A 10,159-nucleotide genomic window follows, 5' to 3' on the forward strand; every position below is an offset into this window, starting at 1 on the left:
AAACATTTTTAAATGCTATTTAACAGACTGGCTTTCAAATAACAAAAATATTCAGTAAATATTTTACTAATTTAGATATTGGAACAATATCAAATCAACAAAGTCTGAAAAATGCTTCATGAGCCGTTCATGATCAGCAGGATTTTGAAACTTTCATAGATAAAATAAGACTCTACTTACATAAAATGTCTAAGTGGTCGTTGACTTGCGTGTGGAAGTGAAGCTTCTCTGTCTTATCCATACAAAGGCCATAAAAAGGTGGAAAAAACATTGGCCTTTAGAATTCCCATAAAGAAAGCAGACATGAAAAGAGAACTACACTCAGCTTTATGGCTTGCTGGTGTATATGGGAGGCTTTTAGCCCATTAAGACCAGAGGGTTGTTTTTTTTCTGGGTGGGAAAAAAGCCCACCCTTGGAAAATTTTATCTGAAGGAGCATCAGATTCTTTTTTTCTTCATTTATTACTTATTTTGGGGGTAATTTTTCCAAACATCCATGCCCGCATTCAATTTTTCTGTTTAGTTTTCTCTTTCCTAAATTTTCCTCCTTTTATTCAAAATTTATTTTTATGATTTTTTTTCTCTCCAAGTTTTCTAATACATGTTAGATTTTTGACAATTTCACACCTAAATGTTTCCCAGCAAACCTTCATTTTTGGTTTATGGCTGTATTGTTCAAAACAAACAAAAATATACATTTATTTGCGTACACTGAAAATTTTTTTTTATTCTAAAAAAAAATTGTGTAAAAAAATGCACTAGTGACTAGAAGCAGTATTTTGTGATATTTAAAGTGGATCTCAGAGCCGTGAATGTACCAGAACTAACGTGGTGCTAACAAAAGTTGACATTAAAAATGTTAACGCTTTGTCCAATTTAATTAAAAATAAAATATTTGAATAAAAATACCTTAAAATAAATTGAAAGTGCAAATAAACTTTAAATTTGTGATTTTTTTTTTTATTATTTGCCAATTATAATTTGTAAAGGGAGCATTATTGTGTTGGAAATAACATTTTGGCAACACAACAGCATCTGGTGCTTGGACTCTTCTTCAGATTGATATTTTGTCGTGTCCCTGTACAAGTTACGGTTCGATTTGTGTAAAGATGAACACACACAGGCCATTTTCTGTTTGCTCTTTTTACTTTAAATTTTCAAAATTACAAAATAAGAACATATCTACTTCATCTACAAAAGAAAAAAAGAAAAAGAAATGACTTTAGTAAGCATCATTAATTTTTTTCCTCTAACCACCTTTTAGACATGCATACTGTTGAGAAATATAAAAATATAAATATAAATACATCCCATTAATATTCTTAATGAATCCGTGACTAAGATTTGAAATATTTTTATCATAAAAGAATTAAAATGCAGTCGAGTACGATAAGGCATTAAGATGCATCATAAGAGCTGTACAGAATCCTAGAGTAGAGGTATTTTTTTTTTGCGTGTAACGTAGAAAACCTAAAATTAATTTGTAATAAACCACAAGTTTTTTCAACATTAAACACAAAGAAAAAGAGGGATAACGGGGGGTGGGGAAGAAAACAGAAATCACTACAACTCTAAAAAAATGTGAACATATTAACACACAACAGGAAAGAAGCACTCCAGTACAAAACCAGGCTTCGTTTTACAGCATACTGAATGGTGTCGCCGATTCCTCCACGTTCCTGACTTGTGACTTTAAAAGCCCTTTCAATGCCACACAACTCAAAAGCAACAAAAAAAATAAAAATAAATAAAAAGGTGAAAGTTCATGATGACGTGTGCTATACACTGAATCAAATGGCTAACTCTAATGCTTTTACTTGGACTGGTACAAAGACGAAACAAAAGGACTATGGCGATGACTCACAGTCAAAAAAAAAAAAAAATGGCAACCTTCATGAATAAAATCAACACTTTCATAAATAGTATTGTTTACAACTAACTATCTTAGAGGAACTGCCATTTTATTTTTTTCTTTCCTGGTGACAGTTCCCCCACAGTAAGCATGACAGAGCTAGTTCGTTTTCATGCAAAGGTAGTACTCGGGTGCAAGATTTGCCATGTCATAAGCTGAGGAGTTGATCAGCAAGTTTTTTGATTTTTCTCTTGGTTGTTTTTGTTGTTTTTTTTAATAAAAAGGCCAGAGAGGAAGACTTTTAGAGCAAGACAATCCGAGAAAACTCGATTCTTAGTGAACGTAATGATTTAAGGTGCTTGATGCTCCTGAACACAACTCTTCGTACGCTTCTGTACCTTTTCAGGGAATCCCATGATGCAACACCATCCCTTCGCATGTCCTGATCAAGACGACGAGCTTTCATACAGCCTTTCATGTTTCCGCTTTGTGAAAAATAATAGTCGAAAAAAAAACCCCAAACAGAAATCATGCAGGAGGTTCCTAACGTCCAAACACTCAACTTCCTCTTTGAATTTATTATTTTTTTTTCCCTCCCTGCAACATCTCCAACGCCTTCTGGATTCTTTGCACATGAGCTGCAAAAATGGAGGTAAAGATCAGAGCTGGTGTGAGATATACAGTACTTGGTACACTTGTGGAGAGCAGCTGCTGCCAAAAGAGCTGAAGGACAGACGGAGAGAGAGAGAAGGCAGAGAGGGAAGAGGGATGCGTTCGATGCTCTCGAAAAACAACGCTTTCGTCGGAGATTTGAACGCACATGTGCATTTAGGAACATCCGTCATTAGTGTCCTTTTCATACCTTGAATGCTATTTCCTCTGAGGCCAGTGTTCCAGCTCTGAAGTCAGACTCATCTTTCCAAAAGTTAGACCTAACTTTACCTACAAAATAAGTGGGAAAATATCTGAACTGAAGCTGAATCAGCATTCACCTTCTCCAATCTCTGCTCAGAGTCCGCTCTCTGCTGCTAACTGTGGGTCTGCGGCGCGGCGATGCTAGAGCAGTCTGTCACCAGCAGGTCCACCACTGTATTACCCGTCACGTACACAGTGGGAGCTGTCACCATGTTGCTAAGGGAGACGGAGCTGCTGGCGGCCACGTTGGAAGTGACGGGGCTCGGCGCAGCCTGGCTGTTGCTGTGGGTGCCCATGTGACCCTGGAGCTGGGTCGGCGTCTTGCAGTGAACGCCGCACAGGTGGCAGACGAGAACGCTGCCAGAGGCTGCGCCGCCGAAGCCTCCCGGGCTCTCCTTCCACTCCTGGCCGTGGTGCTTCTGAGCGTGGACACGGAGGTACGTCAGGGTGGTGAAGCCTGATGGGCAGACAGGAGGGCGGGGATTCATTCAGTAAGCCTGCGCTCAAACAAAAGCCCCACTTCTCATGAGATAACCCAACAAATGAAGAAGCGAGATCAAATGAAACGATTTAAACAGACTATTTATTTGGGTTTTACTTCTGCAAATGGGTGACGTTATTTTAAAGACCAACTAGGATGAAAATTGTGTTTTTTGTGTTTTTAAACATGTTCTTGTGGCATTGTTCTCATGATGGAGGACATTCAAACAGAAAATTAAGCTCAAAATTGCATTTCTGAATCAGGAACGGAATTAAAAAAGTCATTTGGAAAAGAGCTTTGGACCACGAGCTCCCTGCTCCGCTCCGTTCGGACGCATCCACTTGAAGAAAAACCGATCCACGTACGTCTGTTTTTCTCGTCTGAGCTGGAATCTTTGCTCGCCATTTATCTTTTTGCACTGGTAATGTTAGGTTGGGGCTGTGAGAGGACAGTCTCATGACCGCCAGTTAGTTTGCATCGTCTCTTTTACGTTTCCGGTTTGTCTTCCCCCCCCCCGGCTCCTGGAGGAGTGGATTGTCTGCCAGCCTCGTGTCTGAGGGTGTCAGAGTAGCCGATTAGCTTTTCCCGCTTTCTTTGCTCATCCAAAATGTAAGCAATCAGGCCCCATGCCCTCTCCTTCCTCACAGAGTCCTTGCAAAATGCACGTTTTGAGTCATAAATGGTGTTATTTTTTTGTACTTCTGCCGGTGTTGTCTGCAGTGTTAACGTGCGTTATCGCACAAAACGGAAATTTTATTTTGAAACCCGGAACTGTTTACCGTTTCTCTGGCTTTTTGCCTCGACGTTGACTGGGGATAAAACTCCTGCGTAAAGTTGGGACAGACGTGACGCCGACACGGGGGAGGCGACATAAACAGTCGATTCATAAATGCTGCATCTTTTGTTTCAACGCAGACGCACCGCAGACGGACCAGCGCAAATCAGAGGTGACAGTGATGGGAGCGCAGGCGCTTACTGCGATTGCAGAGGTGGCAGACGTGGTGCTGCGACTGGTTGTGCACTCTCATGTGGTCGGTGATGTAGGCGGCTGACAGCAGCTTCCCGCAGATGTGGCACGGCACCTTCTCCTCGTGGCGGATCATGTGCGCGCGCAGCCGATCCTTGGTAGCAAAGCTGGACTCACAGGTCTAATGGAAAGACAAAAAAACAAAAATAGGGAAAAGAGTGGTTCTTTTACACCCTGACTTAGGATTATCACATGTATTTGTGTCAGAATATAATTGAACAAAACTGTTCACAGTAAGTTTCTATAACTGGGTGGAAATTTACGGATTTGCTAAACAGGAATTCAAAAACATGAAATTCTTTGGAGCCAGAATGATGCTATAAAAATAAAATGCTTGTCATGTGGTGTTTTTCTATTAATGTATGAGATCAAATAAAGTGTACATACGGGGCACTTAAAGGGGCGCTCTGAGGAGTGCACCTGTCTGACGTGACTGTTGAGATGGTCGGGCCTTTGAACGGAAAGACAGGAGAACGCGTCAAAACAGAAAGCGGTCTCCATCCCACACCAGCGCTGGAGCTGTAGAATCACCTGGAGAAAGCTTTGCCACAGTGGGGGCAGATGTAGGGCTTCTCCACGCCGCCCTGATGGGAGCGCACGTGGTGGCTCATGCGGTCCTTCCTCTTGAAGCGCTGCTGGCAGATGGGACAGGAGAAAGGCTTCTCGTCCGAGTGGGACAGACGGTGGCGGTTGAGATGGTACACGTCCCGGAAGGCCTTCCCGCACGTCTCACAGGCGTGGTTCTTCTTCACGGGGTTGGGGTTGGGGTTTGCGGGCCGCTGAGGGAGAATAAGCAAGCTGATGAAACTGCTAGGGAGCTCAGACGCGAAGTCATCTATCAGAGACGACCGGAGTCATCTGCAACGTAATCACGTCTCCGGTGGAAATCATGCAGGGACATACAGACGACTGCCTCATTGATCTGCATGTGTTTTGGAGAGCAGACGTTACATGAATGGATTCCTGCTCGCACACAGTTCGTGTTACAGAGAACATGCAGGGGAGCGCGCGGGGGGGAGGGGCTTCGAGCACAGTGTTTCTTAAACTGGGGACCAGCATCAAACCCAGGAACTGAGGCGTCTGGTCCCTGAATGGATCCGTTTGTGGAGATGCAAGGCTGTGGCAAAGCGAATCAAAAACTGCCAGTGAGGAGGGGATTTGAGGGGGGGGGGCAGCTTAAGAAACAGCGTGCTCGAAGGTTTGGGCTTGACAACAGCCGTCTCCACAAGGCCCTGACCCACCTGTACTGTCGCCCCTGTGGCCATGACGACAGCAGCAGGAGGCGGAGCATGAGGGTTAACACTAGCCATTACGTTTGCCATGGCAATCCCTTCACCATCCCGACCACCCAGGGGAGTCTGCTGAGCGCCCGCAAGCACGCCGGGAGGGGCAAGAGGGGGAGGCGCGGAGAGGTGCAGCAGTGAGAGGGGAACAGCGGGCCTCTCCGCCCTCCCTCCGGCCCCCACCGCCAGCACCGGCAAGGCCGCCACCGCCACCACCCCCACCTGGCCGGCTGCACCCTTCTCTGCTCCCTCCGCCTGCTCTCTTGCCCTGTCCTTCATGCGTACCCCAGTGTGGACCGACTGGTGCCGCCGCAGGTTGTAGTTGTTCTTGAACTGCTTGTTGCAGATGGCACAGATGTGTTGCGCGCGGGCCGTCCGGGACACTGGTTTCACCGGGACTGACGGAGCCAGGGAGGAAGACAGAGACAGTCATTTATTACTAAGACATGAATTTCCTGTAGGCCACTTTTTAAGTCTAATTTGCTTTGGTTTCAAAAAAAGTGTAAAAAAAAAAAAAAAAAGAAATTTTTTAGGGGGTAAAATTGAGCAAATTTTGTATTATTTAGAAAAATGTATTTTCCTCAGTTATATCCTTTTAAAATGTAAACTGATCTGGCACTGATATAGATTACAAATGATAAAACGGACACTTTTTTTTCATAAAGGGACAATACTTTAAAATAAGCAATGAAAACTTATCTTTAAGGTTTTCAACAAGTGGGAGTTTGGAAAAAATCTATTTAGGGGGCTTTCAAAGCTAACTTTAGTGATATAAATAAATGAATATAGGTGACTAAAATCAACTCGCTGATTTACTTTCTGTGCCTTTTCTGATCATTATGTAGGTTTTTTATTTTACTCATTTTGTAATGATACAAAAGTAAAATTTTGAATTAAAAAATTTAACAAAAGTGGATTTCTACTGAATCCGATCAAACCATACATTTGTATAAATCTGGTAAAATGATAATAAAATATCCCCTCGTCATTTGTGCACAAAAAAAATCTCAAACTATGTAGCAATTCTGCAACTGAACTAGCCTTTTTCAGGAATAAAAAAAATGTAATTAAAATTTGGCAAACTAATTTAATAAATTATATAGATAATCAAGCTGAAGTATCGTAATCAAAATATTTTTAAGGTGTTGAAGTCCCACTCCAGTCATCTTGTGATCAATTTCGAAATCATTCCCAGTTGTCTTTTTGTTATGATTACGCTCATTAATATGCCAAACTAAAAAAAACAAAAAAACGTGTTGTTTTCTAGGACATAGTTTGTGCAGGGTGGCAGGAGTAGGTGGAACCATTGGTGAGGAGTAAGGCCGCCCCCATTTCCCATCGTTATTTTGTTCACCCCATCTCCTGCTAGCTTACAGCCCCTCACAGCCCCAGCCTAACATAGCCGGGGCAACAAGAACGGCGAGCAATGTCGGAGCAAGCCAGGCTCCCCGTTTTCAGCCAGATGCCAGTTTGGACGAGGAAAACAAAGACGTGCATGAATCTATTGGTCTAAAAAAAAATGGATGCGTCGCTATGACGCGGAGCAGGGAGCTCATCGCCTGCCCGATAGTAACACCTACATCACTTCTGCTAGCTTTTTCCAGCTGTATTTTTTCATCTGCTCCTGATTCACAACTATTTGAACGAAGAAATACTCAGAAATGCCATTTGAAGCTTACATTTCTTTATATATATATATATATATAAGAAAAGAACGTGTTAAAAACCACATGTTTCATTGGAATGACTTTTCTTTCTAGCATCTGGGTGATGCTCCACAGGTGTGCAGGGGGGTGTGCCTTGTTACTCACCAGGCAGGGGCTCCTCACTGAGAGCAGTGGTGTCCACCGTGGAAGGAGGTTGTGCTATGTGCTCTGTGGGTGGGGTCTGGGGAGAGCTCGTGTGCACTTGCATGAGCTCCGATTGGAGGCTCCCCTCCACTTGATTCTGAGTGGGAGTACTCTGGAGAAGCAAGAAGGCCATCACCAAATGTAAACACAAGTCACACACAGTATTATCTTGTCGAGGGGGTAACGCTAGTACTAGATGCTGTAGAAAACACCGAGGAGGCCTGAGAGGGGAGGGAAAGTGAGATCAAAAGAGGAGGAAACAGTTTAAAAACAAAGCCTACCTGGAAGAGAAAATTGCTCCAAGCAGCATCCATTTTGAGCTACAGCGATGGAGATTATGAAGTCAACTTCTGATGAGATCGGGGAGCTTTTGCATGGTTTGGATGCCTCCTTTGGGGTGCTAACACTAGCCTGTCTTGGCTTGCTGCAGGGACGACGGGCTCCGGGATTCTCTTAGAAACACGAATAAAGCCGCATGCTAATGTGCGTTTTTTTTCCTTCTTCTCCCTCCTCTCGTTGACGTCGCCTCAATGAAAAACGCACGCAGCTGTTGACTGAAGCAGGCTGCAGCACACGGGCAGCGGCGGAGCAGGCCGAGCCCACGAAGCGCCCGTTTCTCCCGCACTTTGGACTCCCAACTTTAATTCTTTTTAAACCCCAATTTGAGACAAACGAGCTAACACGCCGCCAAGTAAAGTCCTACTAAAAACTCACATTCAAACCGACACTTCTTTAGCATTACACCAAAACCAACCTACGCGGCATAAATGTATTTTTTCGTACGAAAAAAGCCAATACGAGTTAAAATATACGAATCTGGTAGCACAGCAGGTCATGCTTTGCTTTCATTTGTGTTTTCTTTTCTCTCCCGATTTCCCCCCACAACAGGCCAATCGGGTGTTTGTCGAAGCCTCGATGTTGGATTCAAGCCCTGACCCCGGCGAGCGGCGCTCTCGCCGGGCCGCAGCCTATCGCTCCACCTCGGTCGTTCAGCCGCGAGGATGTCATCTTTCTTTTTTTATCGCCCGCTCTCCCTCCTCCCTCCCTGTCTCTTTCTTCCTTTTCTTTTTTAATTCCTCTTTCTTCTCCCCCTCCTCTCCTTTTCGCACCGCTATGTCCCACTTGCTCTTAAAGGGACGGGATTTTCTCTTTGGACACCCCCCTCATTTCCGCTCGCCTCCGCTTCCCTCTCGGATTTTTTCGCCGACGTAAAATCCTTCCCCCGGTGTGGTCTCCTCCCCTTTGGAGGCCAGGCCGCGCTCGTGCGTCGGTCGAGAGGATCCGCAACGCGGACAACGGTAACGGCTACCCGATGGGTCCCCGCATGCGCGAAAATGCGTCTACTTCCGCTGAAGCATTTTACGGTCATAGTTATGTCTGCGTATGATAACAATAATAACCTATTTAAATGCTAAAAATAATAAAGAGATTTATTATAAAGTTGACGCATCTTAAAGGGAGGTGAGGTCGGCTCCTCCCATGTAGCCTACACAAATGACGTCAGCAAGTAAAACAACAAAGCAGAGCAGCAGTAGGCAACAAAATTGTTTACAAATCTCCTCTTTAAGAAAAAAAACAGCAACAAACCATAACAATATTCCAGCTAACAGCACATGAATAAAACACAAGAAAAATATTTCTTTAGTAAAAACACTGCAAATTAAAGGTCATTAAAGCGATCTAAATCAACCCAAAAGTGGAGAAATGAGTTATATGATCCGTTACTTTTACTGAAGTAAAGGTTTGAGGAAATACTTCCTCTGAAAGTAGTTTACTGTCACTTTAATAGTTTTGAATGGAGACTCAGTACTCCCATTAATCTATAACAGGTATAAACTGGTTTCTTAATATTTGTCTCGTGCTCTTACTCTGAAGATGCACGATAAGACTTGCATCAACAAATTCCAACATGTTGAGATGTAGAAGACAAACGACAAAGTTCTTGCTGTTAAACAAATGTACATTTTTTCTGTATGTGTCTGACTTTTCATTTTAAGTTTATTTTATAACATTGCTTTGTTCTAAATATTTTGATAGCAGCCAGTTGTATTTTATTTTCAAATTAAGCTATATTAAAGGGACATTTTTCACAATAAAAGTGTTTACATCTATGATAAAAAAAATGTTTTTATACCTTAAAAAACTATTTTCATTTAAAGTGTGAGTTTCAGTACACAGAAAGTAGGTAGGCAAACATTATTTTCCTTCAAATACATACATTTGCCTCTGAGTTTATATTTAAACATCAATGTCGGGCCTCAAATTTGATCTCAATTACATCACATATGATCAAAATCAGCATTTTTCAATCATTTTCTGTACAAAATGTCTTCTTCATTGCTGGCTCATGTAATAAATCCCATATTGAATAAAACATAGTGATGCTTTTAGTCTAGATTCCAATAATCTGCAGTTTTGGTTCCCAGATTTAAAAAAAAAGGATGCCAGAGGCATTATATGGGCTTAAAAGAAACACACTAAAAATGCAGTCGAAATGCTTTTGCCATTTTATCTGTGGAAAAAAAACATGTTCAAAGGGTTTTAAAATGTATAATTGTGAGATAATCTTCGGCCAAATTGACTGTAGGTTAAATAAAAAGGTGCTTTTACATATAGTGTAACGATCTTTCAAGTATACCTTAAAAACTGTTTTATTCTTTAAAAAATCCATGTCTTTCTTTTTATTTGTACTGCTATCACGAGGAGCAGCTGGTCTCAGATATATTTGACACTTTATAATTCCTTATTATT

General features: G+C 42.4%; 1 protein-coding gene across 1 annotated transcript; it reads right to left on the minus strand.

Annotated features, from left to right (window-relative positions):
• Positions 1 to 1,637: 1,637 nt before the first annotated feature.
• Positions 1,638 to 8,726, minus strand: maz (MYC associated zinc finger protein). The gene is made up of 7 exons (XM_004080488.4): positions 7,690 to 8,726; positions 7,370 to 7,520; positions 5,844 to 5,956; positions 4,807 to 5,054; positions 4,663 to 4,726; positions 4,225 to 4,396; positions 1,638 to 3,224 (listed from the first exon to the last, which is right to left on the minus strand). Exons 1-7 carry the CDS (start codon positions 7,720 to 7,722, stop codon positions 2,881 to 2,883), a joined length of 1,125 nt encoding a protein of 374 aa, XP_004080536.2. The 5' UTR covers positions 7,723 to 8,726; the 3' UTR covers positions 1,638 to 2,880.
• Between the last annotated feature and the right edge of the window lie 1,433 nt (positions 8,727 to 10,159).

The sequence above is a fragment of the Oryzias latipes genome, chromosome 19 (genome assembly GCF_002234675.1).
Source record: "Oryzias latipes chromosome 19, ASM223467v1".
In the NCBI taxonomy this organism is placed as follows: Eukaryota; Metazoa; Chordata; class Actinopteri; order Beloniformes; family Adrianichthyidae; genus Oryzias; species Oryzias latipes.